This window comes from Falco cherrug, chromosome 11, assembly GCF_023634085.1.
Source record: "Falco cherrug isolate bFalChe1 chromosome 11, bFalChe1.pri, whole genome shotgun sequence".
NCBI lineage: Eukaryota > Metazoa > Chordata > Aves > Falconiformes > Falconidae > Falco > Falco cherrug.
This window is the reverse complement of record NC_073707.1, coordinates 19,415,296-19,435,685: the sequence shown is the minus strand read 5'-3', so window position 1 is coordinate 19,435,685 and position 20,390 is coordinate 19,415,296. Positions and strand designations below refer to the sequence as shown.

At 44.2% G+C, this 20,390-nt stretch overlaps 2 protein-coding genes across 5 annotated transcripts in view; both read right to left on the bottom strand.

Moving 5' to 3' along the window:
* XXYLT1 (xyloside xylosyltransferase 1) overlaps positions 1–5,900 on the bottom strand; it is a 37,368-nt gene extending 31,468 nt beyond the window's left edge. The window contains exon 1 of the mRNA XM_055724078.1: positions 5,442–5,900. Coding sequence (XP_055580053.1) covers positions 5,442–5,864 — 423 coding nt within the window. The 5' untranslated portion in view covers positions 5,865–5,900. The remainder of the gene's footprint in view (positions 1–5,441) is intronic.
* Positions 5,901–9,829: 3,929 nt separating this feature from the next.
* ACAP2 (ArfGAP with coiled-coil, ankyrin repeat and PH domains 2) overlaps positions 9,830–20,390 on the bottom strand; it is a 65,343-nt gene continuing 54,782 nt past the window's right edge. For 2 of the 4 annotated variants that reach the window (XM_055724075.1, XM_055724077.1), the window contains 7 exons: positions 19,712–19,878; positions 18,782–18,874; positions 17,343–17,530; positions 16,888–16,997; positions 15,901–16,011; positions 15,606–15,667; positions 9,830–10,751 (listed from right to left, as the gene is read on the bottom strand). In XM_055724075.1, the coding sequence (XP_055580050.1) occupies positions 10,648–10,751; positions 15,606–15,667; positions 15,901–16,011; positions 16,888–16,997; positions 17,343–17,530; positions 18,782–18,874; positions 19,712–19,878 (835 nt within the window). In that variant the 3' untranslated portion in view covers positions 9,830–10,647. Of the gene's footprint in view, positions 10,752–15,605; positions 15,668–15,900; positions 16,012–16,887; positions 16,998–17,342; positions 17,531–18,781; positions 18,875–19,693; positions 19,879–20,390 lie in introns of all 4 variants that reach the window. The other 2 variants (XM_055724074.1, XM_055724076.1) reach the window with 1 other exon arrangement.

The window sequence follows — 20,390 nt, the reverse complement described above, 5'->3', positions numbered from 1 at the left end:
TACTGCTGGTGGCACTGTAGCTGCACAGAGGGGCCCAACTGCCCTGTCCCCCTCATGTCGCCCTGCCATGAGAGCCAGCAAGGCCAGGGAAAGGAGGGAAGGATTTTTACAGCCATTTTGTAACTGTGAGATGAGCAGAGACTCAAATCCACTCACACAATCAAGCATGTTCAATGTTTTGTGGGTTTTTTTCTGGTCTGTTCCCACTGCCTAATGCAACCACATATCTGGTCTCCCATATGGAGTCCATCAGAAGAGGTGGTGGTTCGCTTCAGGCTCTGGCATCCTGCCATTTTGAGGCAAGCCAGACCACGTCACTTACCCTGAGGACCAAGATTTGCTCCTTGCTACAGAGGCAGGCTGCGACAGGGCCAGGGACGCAGCCCGGATTTCCTGAACCTCAGCCCAGCACGGAGACAAGCTCTGCAGCACGTCCCGCTGGGGCTGGAGGGGGAAAGGGAGGACAGGCCACAACACGCTGATGAAAATCCAAACATCAGGAGTTACAGCAGAGCTGAGCAACTTCTCTAGATGCATCTCAGCCCACTCGTGCTGGAGCTCTCCGTGCGCTCAGCCAGCCATGCTCTGCACTCCCCAGTCCTGCTGCAGCCCATGCACCAGCACTGGCCCTGGTGCGCCTGCGCGGGTTGCAGCTATGGGCCAGAAACCGGAGCAAACGTACCTTGTCAGCTACTGCAATTTTACAAGTTTATAATTATTTCTGGCCAAAGTCTGGTGAACAGGAACTTCCATGCAGCCTGATACTCGTTATACACACAGAAGGATGCAGGTCACTGAATCATGCAAGATAACCAGAGAGATTTTCAGGGTAATTAAGAGGGACGAGGGACACAACCCCGGTGCAGATAAGAGGGAGTGCAGGACCTCAAATGTGGAGACTTGAGGTCGCGCTGCCTTCTTCAGGCCAGGGACAGCAGGAAAAGCCCCACAGGAACTGAAGGCCAGTGAGGATACGACTTTGCAGCAGTACTTGAATTTTGGCAAGGGGAGCCTATACCCCTTGTTTGAAGGATACTGAGACACTTCCCCAAGCTGGCCCTGCCTTCAGCAGGGGAGTCAGTCCCACACAACTTCTGGAAGGTCCATTCAAAACTAAACTATTCAACAGTCCTATGGTTTCACTCCTTTTACCTACTAAAACTTCATCTGCTCAAGAGTAAGGAGCCCTGCAGTGTACACTTATACATGCAGGATAGAGCACTTGCTTTTTTTTTTTTTAAATCACCTAAACCAAGCCGAGTGCTTCAGAAGAAAAGGCAGCTTTGGAACCTGAGCTGGTGCAATGACCATCCTCTCTACGTGATGCACCGGGGGCTGCTCTGACAGCCAACAAATGTGGCACAGAGATGGAGGCAGCGAGCAGCCTGGGGCTTCTTCCTCCCGCACCTTCTTGCAGAAAATGTTACCCAGACCAAAGCGCTCCTGCATCAGAGCACAGCTCACCAAGGCCGGGAGCCACTCATGGGACCTGCAGTATGCGGAACAAGGCAATGTGATAGGCCCACCTGACCCTGGGCACGATGGCTGAGCCCATGGTGGGGGACCACCGGAGGACAGTCACAGCAGAGTCCCCATAGCCACCCTCCTGAGGAGGGCACATCAAACGCCCACCCTTGGCCACTGGCCTCTGCTGTCAGCCGGGCGCTGTATGAGAGCCCTCGGACAGGCTCTGCGGCCAGTGTGTCCCCCAGTGGGGCGGTCAGGCTGCTGGCGTCCCAGCTGCTGGGCTTGGGGCCAAGCGCCTGCAGGAGGACAGCAGGAAAAACACAGAACAACACGTACGAAAGTGCGTTGGGAGAGCTCATCAGCAGCCACACCTGGCTTTGGACAGGGGAGGAAACTCTGTTACCGGTTAACATTACGGCAGCATTTTGCCGCAGCCCTGCCAAGCTTCGCAGCTGGCTTTGCCATCGTGGTTAGCACCGGCAGTGCTGCAGGAACAGGCAGGAGAGCGGCAGAGCTGCGGGGAGCAGATCAGCAGCGCCAAGTGCTGTTGCTGGCAGTGATCCCAGGTGACCAAACACAGCAAAACACCACTACCCTCCAGGTGCAAAGGCACGGACCACCTGCGCACAGAGCTGAGCACCACCATCACTGGGATGTGTGATGCTCTGCTCCAGCCCAGCTCAGCAGTGGCAGCTTTGGGGTCTGGCCAGACTGGAGAAGCATGGAGGAGAAATACAGCACCTGTAACTGCCCTTCTGCATCCAGCAAAGACAGCCTGGAGTCTGCACAGCACATAGGAAAAAGATGAACAGGAGGAAAAAAAAAGTCAAACCAATTCCAGTCACCTCTGAAATGAGCAGAGTGCCAAGCACCAGTGGACAAAAATAATGGGAAAAGCACTCCTGAAACTCCAGACACAGCATCATCTGCCTTCCCTCCCCCGCCAAAGAAAACAGGAAAATTTGTGTCTTTTGCCCACCCTTTGGTTAGGCACTTCTGCAAAGCAAACTCCCGAGCAGCTGAATTTTCCTTCCGCAGCCACAGGCTGGTCAGCCTCTCCAGGACTGTGAGGGCTTCTCCTCTCCCCAGTGCTGACTTTAGCACAGCTTGCTGATCTGCTGCTAATTTTGTACTTTGTTATTTATTTGTGTAGCAGCTTTCAGTAAATCCCCATAGCTAAATCCAGCCACGTTTGCTGAGCACATTAAGAAACGTTAAGTTCTAGGGGTTTCCTGTGCAAGCAGAGTTTTATAAACTCACGTCCTGCACCGAGGAAAGACCCTTTCAACTGATCCACTAGGAAAAAACAACGCACGTTCCATTTCTCTTTAACTTTCCCTTCTTCTCATGCTGTGGATCTTTCAGCTCTCTTGTAAGCATAGAGTCACAGAAGCTCAGTTACATTCACCCCAGCATGTCTTCACACAGCACCAGACCCACGGAGGAGTCGGTGTTTGGCAGCATCTTCCACAGGGCTGTTCTGAACAAGCAACCAGGAAGAGCAACGAGCAGAGCTCACGGTTAATTTTATTTTCAGAGGGGAACGGAATAAATAAGTGATATGAATCAGCGCAGAGAGTCTGAGTACGCAGCCCAGAGTTGCAGGAAACGGGGTGAGTCTGGGCTCTTTGTAAGCACAGTATCGGCTGCTGAGACATGTCTAGGCTTGCTCCTGGGCACTTACCACTCACCGGGATGCAGGAAATGTTGCAGAGATCACCCTGCAACCCACAGGACAGGACGCGCTCTCTGCAACTGTGAGCATAAAAGCCCTGGAAAAAGCCCAGCAGAACCTCTGCGAGCCGGGCTCAGAGGACGAGGCACAGGCAGGAAGGCCACGTCCTGGCTGGGTGCTGGCGTGCGGCAAGTCCTCCCTGCAGCACCGCTGCCCACGGGTGCTTCCCGGCCGGCTTCCTCCGTCCCCGCCGCTCTCCACGCCACGCCACGCCACGCCACAAAGCCACCACCTCGTGGAGCACGGGCTCCACCTGCCGCTCGCCGTTGGCACACTACGCTCCCAGCTCCACATCTGGGACACATCTGTACGGGCACTGTGGGAACGATGACACCACATCACGACTGGGACAGCTGCCTGCCCTGCCCTGCCCAGCAGGGAGGGTCCTGTGCCTAAGCTGCTCCCACGCACCCCACCGCGGTGCATCCCGAAGGGCCCGCGCTCTCACTCTCCATGTGCTGCCCCGATAACCGGCTGCGTCAGTCCCCAGCAGATTTTGAAAATTCCTGAATTTGCTCAGGGAGAGACAAGAGCTGGCCCATGACCTTCCCCAAGTGTTGGGATCCAGGCCTGGTTCCTGGGCTTCACTCTTAACAGAAGATCCAACTGATCCCAGCTCTGCTGGGAGGGGAGGGCAACATGTTCTCATGAAGAAAAAGTTCAGGGCTTTTATCAATCCTGCCTCAGCAGCTCAAGTTGCCCTCAGCCCTTTATCAAGCCTGCTCTAGGAAAACAGCATAAAAACCAGGAGAACATTCTGGGGACACACCAAGAGAACCAGGAAAGAAAAGGTATCAAGATGGAGATGGGTTACTCCTGGACCTACCTGAGTATCAGGATCAACCACCTTCAACATTTTAGCAGCACCGAAGGTCCAAGCTAGGATGATGTTTCCTGCTAAGCAGATCCCAGTGAGATCTCACCTGAGCCCTCCAGACCACACTGCTTGCTCACATCCAAGAGATGAGTTCTGGTGCAAGACCTACTCACCAAGGTCCAAAACACACTCACCAAGCAGTGAACCAGGCTTTACTGTGAGTCCACAAGCACCCACAGACAGAGACCCACCCCACAACAGGCACATCACTCGCACGTCCCCACGTCACGCAACATTCAACTGTCAAGCCCATGTGCTCCTGGAGAAGCAATGCTGCCGAGGCTGCCCGTAGAAGAGTTTGGTTTCTGAGAAGAACAGACGGCAATAAGGCAGCTACACACACAGAGGATCTGAATGCCATGGTGGCCTGGTGGTCCTCCCACTCCAGGGGACACAATATCACAAACCTGGACTGGGCTGTCACAGTGCACAGCTGCAGTGCACTGTCACGGGGCACTGCCAGTCCACCCTGCTGCGGCGTGCAGGACCCCTCCCGAGGCAGGACCCCTCCCGACAGCTCTGCACTGCTGGCACGGAGCAGTTTACCCACCATGGATGTGACCTGGCTGAGCACCTGCACTAGTAAAGCACCGCTTAAGAAAAAGTGGGATTATTTACCAATAAATGATGTGCATGAACAACGTTAAGGTTGCATCTCTAGCTACGTCTCAGGGTTCAGTTACTATTAAGCACCTGAGGAATGAAAAGTTACAGAGCAGCAGGGAACGCTTCCGCCCGCCACTCGGCAGCGGCACCTGGGAACGGGACGGTCAGGGTGCCCACGGGTCCCTCACCTCCACACTCCCCGTTTCCAGACACCTGCTTAACGCGAAGGAAAGCCTGACTTCGCACGGACAGCACGGCGTTTCCGCGAGGTGGAAATATTCCTCCAGCAGGTCGCAGGGCCGACACCGGCCCGTGGAAGCCCCCCGGCCCCTGCCGCCCTCCATCGCCTCTTCCAAGCGCCGCCGGCAGCCCCCCCCCCCCCCAGGCCGAGCCGGGCCCACCCCGGGCTCTGCCGAGGGGCCGCACCGCTCACAGCCACCGCTCTCCCCGGCGAAAGCGCCGTGGCGGCGGCGCGGCCCCCGAGTGCGGCCAGTCGCCCCGCGGCGGGCGGCGGGCTACGGCTCCGCCGGGCAGGCCCCTCACCCGGCCCGCGGGGCTGGGCGGGCAGCGGCAGCCAGGCGGGGCCGCCGGCCGGGAAAGTTTCTTTCCGCTAGGCCGCGGCCCTTCGCCGTACGGAGGGCTAACGCGCCGCCGGGCCGCCCGCAAACGCCGCGCAGCCCACGGCCGGGGGGCGGCCGGCCGCCCCCGGAGCAGCAGCGCCCGCGGTCCCCGGCCCGCCGCGCCGCCCCGTCGCACCTGGTGCCGGAAGGCGGCGCCGCGCAGCAGGTCCCGCAGCAGGCCCAGGCCGATGTCCCGGCTAGCGCCCTCGGTGACGAGGTGGAGGTGCAGCGCGTCCGCGCCGCCCAGCCGGCCGTGCCGCAGCAGGGAGCGCAGCGCCGCCTGCCCCTTGGCGCGCAGCGCCGGGCTCCGCTCCGCCTTGGTGAACATCATCAGGAGGTGCAGGTCCCGGCCCCCCGCCGCCGCCTCCCCGGCGCCGCGCTGGGGGTGGCGGTGGGCCGGAGCGGGCGGCGTGGCGCGGAGGCGGCGGGTGGCGCTGGAGAAGGTCTCGCCGCCGCCGCCCAGGTAGTAGAAGGCGCAGACGGCCAGGGCGGCGGCCAGCGCCAGGGCGCAGGGCTGGGAGCGCGCCCAGCCCCGGGCCGCGCGGCCCATCGCCGCCATGCCGGGGGCGGGGCCACCCGCGCGCCCCCGCCCCGCGCGCCCCCGCCCCGCGCGCCCCCGCCCCGCGCGCCCCCGCCCCGCGCGCCCCCGCCCCGCGCGCCCCCCGCCCCGCGCGCCCCCGCCCCGCGCGCCCCCGCCCCGCGCGCCCCCGCCCCGCGCGCCCCCGCCCCGCGCGCCCCCGCCCCGCGCGCCCCCGCCCCGCGCGCCCCCGCCCCGCCGTACAACGGTTTAACGGAGCCCGGTGCCCACAGGCCTTACAGCACGTGCAGCCGGGGCCCGACCGCGGGGACAGCCCGCAGAGCGCCGCGCGCCGCTGCCGGGACACGCTGCAGCCTGGCGGAACGCCGCCGCGGTGTGCAGGCGGTACGGTTACACCGCAAGGGGGGAAGGAAATACAGGCATTTACTGCTGCAGCGCTTAAAAACCAAGTACAGAGGGACACGTGGGTAAAGAAACGTAACAAAAAGTCCATTAATCCAGGGTAGCCTGTCCCGCCGGCGGAAACGGTGATTTCTCAGCAATTTCTACCAGCGCCCGGAAATTCTGGAAAAGTAAGCGGGACTCTTTTCCTCCTCTGTCATCTCCTTCCATGGGAAGAGAAACAAGAAAACAGTTCACGTGGAAAGGTAAGGCAGCCTGTGAAAGGGGAGAGGCGGAAGGGGTACACACGTCCTCCCGCCCAGAACTGCCTTTCGGGAGTTGCTCCTGTTTTACAAGGTGCTTTTGCGCAAACAAGGCAGCAAGGCATTTCCAGGACCAGGCTGCACGAACAAGGGGCATAAACTCCAACTTAAGGAAAAGGGTCCATCTGTGAAGGGTAGTTTGCAAAAATGGGACTCAAAATACTTTCATTATATTGAATAATAAGATGAAGGAGCTCGGTCCTTTTGACAGTGTAAAAATACTACACCCTATTATTTGTAATTTTATCAAACGGTCCTTTTATAGTCACTGTGTCATTTGAGATTCTCGTGACCAAGAAGCAGAGTTACACTCTTTATGTTAAAACAGATCGCTGCAGAGATGCACCACGTCCTGGAAACATCACAGCCAACCCTAGAGTTTTCACCTTTTTTCTTTAGTGCTACAAAGTTTTTGCTCCGTTGAGGAGAACCCCAATGATCTGGACAAGGTGAGTACTGATGTCATATTGCAAAACAGAAGAACAACTTCCTCAAGTATGGGGGTTTGCTGCCAGCAGGTGGAAGGTCAGGTTGCATTTTCTAAAACTTTCAGCTCAGTATAAAACCAGGTAAAATATAAAACCCCCCGAGTGAAAAATGTAGTATCAATACATGGTTCTTTACCCCAGTAACATTAGATGCCATGAAAAAGTACAACCTGAAGCTTCTGAAACGAGTGGAAAGACTGCCGTGGATTTCAGCTTGGATTAGGTCCCAATTGGTAAAGGAGGCTGAAGCCCACAAAGTACTTGTGAACAAAAACATGCGTTCAGACTGCAATATATGCAGCTTGTGAAAGCAAAGACAGACTTCTACCACTTACCACCGTTTCCTATAAATTTAGGTAGAAATTCCAGGATGTCTAATATAATTCAGTGGCATAACTCACTATGATAATTCAGAAATTTCATGTTATACGCACTGTACTGACCTTAACATAAAATAGGAAGCCTTATGAACAATGAAAACAATACAGACCACCAAGGAGACACCACAGACACCATTTTAATCAACATGCAACGTAAATAAGTTACACCTTTGAAATCAAGACGCATTAGAAGGTATATTTGACTCCTTGACAACTGTCTTTCCAAGAGACTTTTGGAACACATGATCTAACTCTGGCTAGGGAAAATATTATAAAATCTTTCAATGGGCTACCTAATAAATTATTAAAAATCCATGTGAAAGCTGATTTTAAACTGTGTTGGGAATTCACTGCTTTGTAGCTCACCAATTAGGACTTGCTATATTTCACACCTACAGAGAAACATGAACTGGAATCGAAGATTTCTATTATTTGCTGCGGAGTACAAGACACTAACCCAAAAGGGAGCCTTACTGTCTACGATTCTAGTTATACTGAGGTTCATATTGTAATAAAAATGAAAGTTTCCTAACATTACTGAGCAGAATAATATTAAGACTCATATTAGTCCAATAAAATTAGGACTCTGCACGTGAGTCAGAACTCTGTGTGAATCCAGATCCTCCGAGCCCTGGCGACAACCATGCTTTGTACAACTGAAGGCCGAACCTCACGAGTTACAGAGGCCCTGGAGCACTGAGCCTGCCTGCCTCTGGTAGGACTAAGCCGTCAATACATTTCACGTAACCTGATGCCATATTCATTTTGGCTGATGAGAAACATTAATGGATGCATTGCACCTGGCCTGAAAAAAAGTTTTAACTGAACGCAGCTTATACTGGACACCCTCGCATACCTAAAAGGATTTGGGAAGGAGGCTGCAGGATCAGAAGTGACATACCTGCCTCCTGACCCATTAACACTCAAGAGCTCCTGACAAGAGTAATACAACCTGTGGATCAGGTATGCTTTGTTAGTCCTTTAGCATAAACAGACTGATACTGCTTTCCCAGACAGATCAGAGCTGGGAATGCAGCATATGGATCTACAGAGATACAGAGAAGCAGCTTTTTTTGACTACAGGAAGTCATCCTGCAAAATCTGTCACAGAGATTTTTGTGGCTAGGGAGGAATATACCAGCACGAGATTTGAAATAAGTGTCTCCGACATTTTTCCAGCAGCATGGACTGAGATAGTGATTATGCCATTTAAGCTTTAGGTAGCTTTACATTACAGCCAATCGCACTACATGCTGCCTGTCACGTAGGCTGCAAAAGACAAATCTTTAGAAAAAACTATGCCTAAAGCGTATACTATACATAGTCATATCTTACATTCTCCCATCTGTACACTGGGAATTTTACTTTAAGATATACTAGAACATCCACTGCTGTTAATATACTTCCTATTCTGCAGTATTTATCATTTAAATAAACAGCTATTTAAAAACCAACTTACTAGAAATTACTGCTTAATAGCTGATACTCCTAAGTTTCTTACTATTCAGACTAAATGCACTCTTTAAATGGGCAGAATCCGCTTTTCCTAGCGTAATTAGACCACATGAGGCAAAAACTGTTTTGTAAGATTCTTTTGCTCGGAAAAAGAATCTATTGGACAATTGTAAAACCCTGTTAATTTTGCAGCAATAATCATCCAGATTTGATACAAAATTATAAATACTTGAAATACTTTGTTAAAATTTCATGTGCCAGAAAGTTCAATTTTACCGTAGTTTACAGATTATTTTTCTCCCCCCACAATTTTGCTTATCTTAGCCAGCTTGGAGAAAAGCCAATTAATTTCCTAAATCCATTTAAACAGCAAGTTAGCATAATGCCATGGCTATTAGGATTATTAAAAATTCACATTGATACTATGTTACCTGAAAATTCTCCTTAAGTTGTCCACAGGGCAGACAAATAGAGCATAAATAACTATCTGCTGCTTTGGGGCTTCAGGTGATTACTACCTAGGTACTAACCTGACATATAAGCAAGTATCTACAGACACCATTTATGCATCCACAACGAATAAAGCAAATTGTATTGCTGCCCTCAGAATACAGCTGGAGAGTACGCTCATTCATTACTTGGCAAAAATGTGCAATTAAATTTCTAGGTTTTCTTGTGCACACCTTAGTTTAGACAACACACATTACATGATCTGCAAAGATGTGTATGTAAGGATACTGCTTCCTGATACAAAGGATTGATTGCCCTGAATTTAGAGTGGTTGCATTACATGTGAAATTTTATATATTCATCTTAGGGCTAGCAGTGAGAACAGCAGAAACAAAAGGTAACAGACATCCTTTGTATGACTGTTCTACACAAACTCCATTGGCTCAATATTTACTTCCATGTCTCAAGTTTCAAGTTTTGATGTCAAAATACTACAAACAAACCCCACATCATGTCCGGAAGGATTAAGTTTATTTTCTGTGAAAGGTTCCACATGCTCATGTAAAAGTATACTTGCTGCACAGAAAGTTTAATTTAACAGGAAAAAAAGGAAAATAAACTGCTCTTAGAAGTCTGGTTCTCCAGGTTATATAACTATTGTGACTGACCCGCAGTCACTAGCATGAAGGCCAGCCTGGTGGTACAGCTTCCACTGTGGAAGAGCTTGCAGAAGAGCAGGAGCTTGTCTTGTTATTAACAGCCTACCTCTAACAAGAGTCAGCACAGGAAAAGGGACTCTGTTAAGTTATAGGCCCACAAACAGGAAGACAACTCAGCAAGTCATGACCCCGATTCCCTTCCAAACAGTCCCAGAAAATGCAACACAGACCTTCTCGTCAGAGGCACATTCTTTATGGCAATAGGGAGACAGATGACAGTAGGCAATAGTAAATAGCAAAAGCTGGTCTGATCCTCCTGCCATCAGGAGTCTACAACATGTACAGCTATGCTCTGCCACCTTTATGTATGAACAGCAGACAGCTTTGTTCTTGCTAACAGGTACTATTTTTATACTGAGCTAGCAGGTATTCCTTTTATTTATTTATTTTTTTAAAACATTTTCTTCAGCTGCTGAGGTATACATACTGTGGAACATAAAAAAAAACCTCATACATTTCCCCAGCTACCACAATCTAAAGCTACATTAGAGTGGTCATTTTATCCAAGCTATCTAACAAAACGCATATAATTCATTCTGTTACAGTAAAAAAAAAAAAAAAAAAAAAGACTTGCACTATCAGGATCAGGTTCTTTTCCTTCTTGACACTTAAGACTTCTGGGAATCTGACTGCTGGAAACGGTTTAGCTTCTCTGGATTATTTGATGCCATTTGAGAAAAGTCACGAAAAATGTCCTGATAAATTTCATCTCCTAGGTAGGAAAGAAAAGGGAAACAGTTTTAAACATTTGTGATAGGTAACATCACCCACCATCACACAAACGCCCTGCTGTGCTACCCATTACTGTATAACACTCATCCACGTATAAAGATTGCTTATAGGTGGAATGATGCTTATGTGAAGTCTTTGGGACTGTTTACTGGCATGCACATTCTGTAGAAGCAAATTAAACAAAGCCAAACTATACCTGAAATAGTACCTCACACGCAGCCACACAGAAGAAAGTTCAGAGTTAGAAAGGAAAAATGAAAGCATTTTAAAGCAACATAAAAAGAAAAATGTTTATTAGCTATTAAAGAATGAAATCTTTGTTTTTGCAAGGAATTGCTAACCAAGATTCTCTTCAGAAAAAGTAGAATTATGGCGTAAATGAAGATTTACTTGGCAACAGAGGTCAGAAGTCTTACAGCCAGACAGAACTCTCCAGGAAAGAAACAACCAGCAAGCAATAGTATAAAAAAGCAGCAATCCTAAGTAGAGAAATTATTGTTCATAAGTCCTTTCGGTCTATTACTTCAGCAAATATAAATTTTTACATGCATTACTGAACATCCATTACATCTTTTAGTTTTATCTGTAAGAGTGATGATACTTTCCTTAAACACCTTTCATTTGGTTTTTTTATCCTCACACTTTGTGCTTAAACACAACCTGACTACTAGTATATATTCCCAAATGAGGGATGGCAGCAATTTCCACCAGGCCTGTCTCCCTCTCCTTCCCTGCCTACAAAAGAAAGCACATTCAGAAATGATTACATTTTGAATCATTGCCCAGTCATTCTTCTAACACTTTAAAAATGGACACTTTCACATTCTTTCATATGCTGCAGCATTTTGGGCCTTGAGTCCAGGTTTCATTTTAAAACATTAACCATACCCTATTGCCTTCAAAGGGAATTAAATGCATGAAACATTTGGTCTGGTCAGGAACTATGCAGCCATCCAAATTTTACTGTATTCCCAACACAGCTGATCACACAGGACACAAGATCACAGCACTACTGTTCCTTGCTGACAGCTTGATTAATAGCACAACAAAGAAATCAACCCAAAACCTCTCTCATAATGTACATTGAAAATGAAGATTTTTCTTTTCCAGTATGACTGTGGAAGAAAAGTATTTTTTTTTTTAACCAAAGGATAGTTTTAAAAAGGATGCGTGTTTAGAAGTTCGCACTACAGTGAAGAGTTACACTGTTTTGGTTTTCCATCTTTTAATGCACATTTCCAATATTAGAACTATTAATCTTTTGGAGATGAGACTCCATTCCTTTGAAAGAACTTTCAGAAATTGTAACTGACCTTCCAAAAGTATTTAACATGCATGGCATGTGGGTTTATATAAAAATTTAATGACACAATTCTTCCCAGACTTTAAAAGATAAATACATTCAATACTGCTCTCTTAGGAAAAGTCAGTTCTAGTGAAACTCCCTTTTGGTTTTCAGATTTAGTTTCAAGTATCATCATCTAGATATGAAGCAGGCACAGGACATTGTATTGTAACAGTTTCTGATAACTGTTTGCACTGGGGGATAAGCACAGAATGAAGGGAGTTGTAACATTCACCAAAAGAACAGCTATGAGGAACACAAATTGCAATCAAGCTTGTATGATAAAAGCAATTATGCTTTTAACACAGAAGTAGGTTGCACTGGTGAACTAGTACTGTAGTTCAAGCTGCCATAGTTGGTTCTTTCAAATCAATTTGAAAGAAAAAAAAAGCTATTTTTGCAAGATATGCTCTGTGTTTGGCTCTATTACATAACAAAAATACTGCATACAAAAATATACTAAAATAAAGTGCCCCTTTAGTTTGTATGCTGCATTAAGATACTTAATACTGTAAACCTTATAATGATTTCAAAATCCTACTTTAAAATTGAATTCTGGAAATTCCCTTTCCAAGCAATGTTCTCCCTAAAGTGCAGGTTTTATGTACAAAAATACTATAACAGTGCTTTACCACTTAACACCAGAGTAACTCAAAAGGCACACATAATACATTCAAGAAAAGATAGGAAGAAAAAGTAGCAATACTAATATCATAGAGTTAGCAGACATACTGTAGCACCAGAAGATGAGCACTCGAGTATTATACAAGAAACAGTACAATGGTGCATATGGCTTCTACCACCAGAAACGAAATTTTTGTGGAACAAGCTAGTTTCAGCTAGTTCCCATTCTAGGAATATTTTGGAAGACCAACTGTACCTTGCAAAGCAATATATACATTCTCTCAGTAGCTCAAACCAGCCAGGTATATTTAAATTAGAAATGTTGATGCCATTAGCTACATTAGTAATTGTTTATCAGTTGCATTACTAAAGCAGGGAAATAGGCAGTTGGCTTCACTCTGATGACAGCAAACTCATATATCGATATTTACCCTCACATAGCTCCCAGCAAACATACAACTGTCTTGAAAATCCTTATTTTCTTCTAGAATCATAATATTAGAAAAGAGCAGTTCTCAAATAAGAGCAGTGCAGATAATTTAACATGTATATGCAGTGAAAAAGACCTGCCTCCTCTACGACCATGTATGTAAAGGCATCATACATAATGACAGCAGAGACAGGTTTTGTGCTTACACTTACACTATTACACAACCCTTCTAGCAGGCTAGCAGACATTAACATTTAAAATGCTCAAATATTGACTTCAACTGTTAAAAGACTTCAGCGAGTAAAGAATCAAGGAGAGCAGAGCTATGCTATCCAAAGATACAGCAAGATCTCTTGTCTGGGACACTGTGCTTCAGCTTGTGGCCTGCATTTCAAAAATTATTCTGAAGATACCCTCCCCTTGATTTTGGCAATCTCTAACTGTTGTGGCAGCTCTACTTTCCATTGTCAATCTAACCTACTTACAAGGATCAGACACAGATATTTTACAGATAGTATCAACTGCAATCGCTAGGCTCTACTGTAATACAAACTGGTAAAAAGGTCAAGATATTTTCAATGAAAGACTTAGCCAGCTTTTTATTTCATCTACCTAACTGAAGAATCTGCCAAAAAAAAATTTTAATCAAGATGTCAAGGAAAATAGTCTCCCTCATCTCCAGTTTACACTCATTCATATTTTCATGTAAGTGTTGCCTTTTTATGAATGAATGAAACATTTCACTAAACATTTGTAACATTTAGTAACCAACTAAAGGCTTTTTGTGCAAATTATAGAAACATATTTTTCTGGTTTATAATAATTCTGGATTTGTGATCTAAAATATTCATTTATAATTTAGCACAGAGCTTCCGAATCTGAATACCTCCTCTAAACACCTCTAATCTAAAATATTCATTTATGATTTAGCAAAAAGTTTCCAAATCAAAACACCTCCCTCCCTTAAAACAACGGCATTTTACCATTTGACACCAACAGTTACTATTTTTACCTCTTAAAATGAAAGTGAGAAGACTCAAAAATACTTCAGTATTTGTTATCTTCAGCCTGCCAGTGAAGTAATATGCAATTATAGGAGAAAACAGCTTCACATTCAAAACGGCCAAACTGGCAATAGACATTTTTCATACACATGGCCTGCTGCATTTTCTGAGTGGGGAATTCTTCCTCATTAAAGGTCATAATCAAGTGTATGTTTTTAAATTATCTGTTGCTCTGTCAAAGAAAGCATTTGAATGTCTGAGTGTCTACAGTACTTTTAATTTGAATTTCCTAGAAGACTTGTTTAAAATGGAGTTTGAAAAACATCTATTCTTAAGGAGGAACTAAATATATATGGTTTATTTAATAGAGTTCATCTGAGATACTGACATCAGACTCAGTGTTGCCCCCTGAGTACGCTGCAGCCCCAGTCTGGTAAAAGACATAAGCACACACCATCCTTATGTATTTTCCACCAATTCACAAGGGCTATATAGGAGTGAGCCAAGAGTGCTCAGCACTCAACCTTAAAAATAAGATTTGCTTTTCACTGCTGCCAGGTATAGCGGCATGTTTTTAGCCGTCTAACTTGACAATCAAGTGTACCTTCGTTATTGACATTTGCATGAAGTTCAATTCCTATGGAAGCAAACCATAACTTGCATAACTATCACATCAGAACATAATGTAGATTGGGACTGAGTGCCCGAGAATAAAGTTGCACATATTCATTAAATAAAATTTGTTACTTTCTTCAAATGTCTCAAATGTCTGCCAATTTCTTTTTTTAATCAAATGGTAAGATACTATGCATACAAAAATACATACTTAAGAATGACTGTTTTGCTTCTTATTGTATCAAATAAAAATATTTAAAAATAAAATATAAGTAAATAACATTTATATTTCTGTCTGGAGTTATTTTGAAATATTTGATGTACATTTTTACATCGCTGTGCAAGCATTTTTTCTTAAAAAACAGAAAAAGAGGATCATTCCACAGGAAGGAGAATGGTATCCTGTAATAAGATGAACTCCTCAACTGTCTCTGAGCAACCTGGGTCAGAAAGCTGCTATTAAGTAACATCAGGTACACCCTAACGTTATGTAAATTTCAATGGAACATCAACAGGAGGAAACTGTGAACAACTACCAGCAGAACAGGTTGGTAATGGCTGTAGTAACATAATACTAATGTAACTACTACAATAATGTACTGCAAACACTCTCCTTTTAGGTGTCCTAAATAGTCTGACAGTCACACTAGTGAATTTCAATGAAGCTTTAACATGTGTTGGTTGCTTATAGAAAACATTATTGTATGAAGCTATCTTAAACTTCCCTCAGATCCTAAGAATCTAATTGTAAACTGATAAATTCTTGAATACACTTCTTATACTGCATTTCAGTATGGTTATTAGTAGAGTATTGACCTGGCTGTCCATAGAGTCCTTCAGATTCACGCATTTCTTCATTCATCCTTGCTAAACGCAACCTATGATTTAGAAAATAAAAAGAACAATGTCATCTTTAAAGTTCTAAAAAAGACTGCACTTCAAGACCTACAATGCACGCCTGAATCTCACACCAGTGAGGTCATCAGTGCACTGATTTTCCTTTTGCTCTCCCTGCTTTTAGATAAAGGAATTTTAACATTTCTTATATTTTTAACTTGAAACAGAAAAGGAAAACCTAGTGACCTAGCCAAAAAAAGAACATATAACTTACAGTGTTACAATATCTGCATTTGCAGCTTCTACTGCTATACTCAATGGATCTTTCCCATCTTCATCAGTGGCATGCTGGTTTGCTCCTCGTTTTAGGAATAAACACACTTGCCTGTTTAAAAAAAGCATTTAAGAATAATTTTCACAGCAATAAAGGAATAAAGGAAAAAAGCAAATAAGTTCAGGCTTTATGTGATTAATTTGGCTTAAGTCACCAGAAGTCTCTTGAATTTATCAAAACAGCGCTGCTCATCTAGAATAACTAACAGTAGTTAGGCTAACGCAGTAGTACACAAACCCTTTAATTAAGCCACACTACAAGGACAGCCTAATCATGCTAGTGCAGCAAGGAGTTTAACCCTTCAAAAGTGTGACTCCACCTTCCTGTATCATCTTTGGTTGTAGAACCAAAAACCCTCATCTCTTTTACCATGACAGAAAGAACCACTGAACACAATAAATCAATACAGGAAGGAATAGAGTTCACAGGTGCTTGATTTACCCAATAAAAATGGATTTCATTTTTCTCTGCTATTAGAAATCTTCATCTTTATAAACAGGGCATACTGAATAAGCTTACACCTTAAACTCCCCCAAGCTGTTGCACTCTAGAATGCATGCATGCATTCTCTGTAACACAGGTGGGATGAATCAGAAAAGGCCTTGGCCCTCACATACCACTATTTCTCCTATTTGTATCACATTTCTTAAGGAAAAAAGGAAAGTCTCATGAGTCTTCACCAGACATTCATGATATCTCAAAGCATTACTAAATAAATGTTTTCACAAAATGGACCAAAGTGTGTTTACAGTTGTGTGTTTTGCTAGCTAAGTCAAAATGTTATTTCCTCTCACCACAAAAATCTAAGAAAAATCTAGATAACCTGAAACACATTAAAATGCCAGAATATTCAGGGAAATGAAGAAGCTTCACATTAACAACTATAGTGAAGGACGGCCATTTACAAATTCTGGAGCAGCGAGTTACCCAGTGTGCCCTAGAACTGTGGCATGGTGCAGGGGTCCTCTTCCTTTCATGTCCCTGATGTTCACATTGGCCCCATTCTGCAGCAAAAATTCACAAGCAACCAACGAACCCTACAGAATAAAAGCAATGAAACAATTCAGGACCAGATTTCTAGAACACGAGCCAAACTTGTCCTGCCTTCTCACCACTGAGTCACGTGGCAAAGGGAACAGAAAGGATGTGCTTCCACATAAAATTTCAACACTACTACGTTATATAATTCCAAACAAAGCATAAAAAGTAAAGAAAAAAAAATAGTTCAGAAACAACTTTGAGAGAACATTGTAAAAACAACTGCAACATCACATTATCATTCATTAGCAAAGCAAGCAGTTCAAAAGGAACAGTGACACAGAAATGTTGCTATTATTCCCCTTCCCCTCCTCCCACATCTGTCAGTGCTGTATATCACATACCCCTCGCACTGCCTGAATGAGTGGTGTTGCTTTGTTTTCTTCTACATTGACCCAGTTTACTTCAGCTCCATGCGCCAATGCTTCTGCCATATCAGGAAGACTCTTCTCAAAGGCAGCTCGATACAGCTGCAATCCTGGACTAGACTGTTTGGAGTCACAGAACACAGCAGACTCTTGCTTGTCTCCTTCTGAAAAGAAAAAAAATTGCTTCTCTAACCCCTGTTTTTATAAAGGTACCCCCTGGAATTCTGACCAAAAATATCATTTCTCTGGCATAAGGTAGCTCAGGTTTTGCAGAATGCTGTGTGTTGTCACGCTGTTCTGCCAGAAGTCACAGATGCCTTTAGCTTGTTCCAGCATTCAGGCATGGCCACATCACAGAATTATTACTGCCCAGAAAACATTTTCTCCACATTACTGACTATTCTTCAATCTACATATTCCATGTCATTTCTAAGAAACTATTTTAGCTTAAAGTGTGTTTTATCCTATACTGCAAGATAGGAATAAAACCAATTTCCTGCAAAGATGTAGTCATACAAATGTATCTTTATCTGCAACAGCTTGATATACCTGAATATGAAGCTAACACTGTTCTGACCTAATTTTCCTTAAAAAATCCCATTGTCATTTACCAATTATTTGCTGTAGCCTATAATCTTTTGGACTAAAACATAATCTTTCTTTTCATCTCAAGGAATTATACAGAGTGAAGTCTGGGAGATAAAGACACTGCTATAATATAAGCTTTCATGAGTTACAGCATCATAAGTGTTTCTACAATGCAGTCAAAGCCATATGCTGCTTGCCTACAAACCACAGCTGTGAAATGCTCCATTTAAAACATACCTCAGAAGAGTGCTTTGATGTAGAATAATAAGTTTGCTTTATAAATGTTTTTGATATTTTGACAAGCCATACTCAATACTTCTGTCAGACCAGGATGGTAATATTAGATAGCAAATAATTTCATCAATCAATTTATATAACTGAGTAAGGAGGGGGTAGTGTTTACAGACGTGGTCAATTCCACATAAGTAGAAACCTGACAATTGAAGCAAGAATGCTCAAATAACACATAATAGCCTATTATCTCTGACTTAATAGGAATTTTATCTCCAAGGACTTAACTACTTATAAAAGGATTATGTGTTTCTGTGGAGACCTGTCCATATCAAAATGCAGCACTGCTTTATCCGCAAAACCCCAAAGTTTGGCTCAGTATCATCTGACTGGAAAACACATGGTTCTCTGAACTCATTTAGAAGGATCCAATGTCACTCTTGCTACCAAGTCTGGAGGGAAAGAAGGTCACTCAAGCAATTTTTACCCTTGTTAAAAATGTTTCAGCCCACCACAATAACAGAGACATGATTTATATCACCACATACTAATCTCTTTTACTAAATTTTCATCTTAAAGTGTAAAGCCTAACGCACCTGGTTCATACAAACTGTTAGCTGATATAGTAGAGGCAAGGTGTTCTCTGCTGTCATCAGCACTCTGCTGGATCCCACTGTCACTGCTTCGTACTGTTTTGGGGAGAAACTGGAATTAGCATGCAGGCCATAAGTACTTACTCTTCACAGATACCATGATAATAAAGCAAGCTCTTATACTTGGTCCTGAACACATGTTTTTAAAAAAATACTAGTAATTATTCAATATTCTTAATGCATCCATAGAAAAATATGGTCACATATTGCAACCGTAACATTTATAATAATAATTATAAATGTCAAAGATAACTAAAAAGGAAAAGATCAGGATAAGTAAAAAAGCTTAAATTATTTCATGAAAACACTAAGCAATGCAGTAGCCTGGAGACAATAGATTAAAGGCAGGGAAATGGCCACAACACACAATGGATTACTAGTGCAAATACTGAACATGCCATAGCTGTAGTACTTACTACTACGTAGTTTTGAAGAGGTATCAAAGTAGGAGAAGAGTGAATCTAGCTCATCAGGACAGAACAGAGACTCCCGCCTCGCCTCGTCGCTACTTACAGCAACCGCTGGGACATGCAAGTTAGCAAAGCACAAAGCAGGCAGTAAGGAAGGGATAGGGCAGGAAAGAACGTTATTGGAAAAATTAAGAAGGATGAAAATACGGAGGAAAGAAGGTGGTTAATATGTTTCTGAATGATAAGCATCCCCACTCCAAATTCTTGCCCACCTGAAAAGGCACATCTCTGAAAAAGTCTTTTCTCCCCATACTTCTGAACTAGGCTATGACCCATTAAAAGACAGATCCAACTTCTCTGCACAAGGCCGGAAATTAATTAATACAAAAATATGTTATTTTAAAAAGAACATGTGTGATATAGCTAGACAGAAGTCTGTAAATACCTTTTTGGGATGCCGCACCTTGTTCCCCTGCCAGAAGGGATTTTTCATGGCCACTGTGCCTTTTCTCTTCCTGACTTTGAAGCAAAACTTTTGTTCCAGATTCAAGCAGAGATACTGACCCAGGCTGCTTCTCTACAAACTTTCTTTCAACGTACTTTGCTCTGATGTATGCCTCCTTCTCCTGCCTGTCATATAAAAGAATCCTGGAGTTAATAAACTAACATTTTAGTATTTTCATGTATTAAAAGAAAATCTATTTCACACTAAAGCCAGCAACCAAACTTGTAGCTTGGCATTGCTTGTAAAACACACTTAACAGCACATTTTCAGAAAGATGAGCAGTACACCGTGTAACTCATTCTGGATTCTTGATTAAACTTTGCATAAGACTCAAAAGAAAGTAATTTTCTTAAGTTCATAAATGTATATTTTCTTTGAGGTAGAGACTTTGTAAAGTGGTACGTGGAAGAATAAGTGTTAGTTACTGTATGTTACTTCTTGGTATTAATCTTTTATACATTTTACACTGTTAATAACCAATTAATATAGCATACATTTAGCTTCCTAGGTAAATATAAATTGCAAAATGTTAAAGGAACATCAAGAGAACAATAACAATAATAAGCCTCGTGTAGGCATACCACCAGTTCCATAATGCTTACTGAAATATTTTTTTCTTGTAACCTCAAGTTATCTT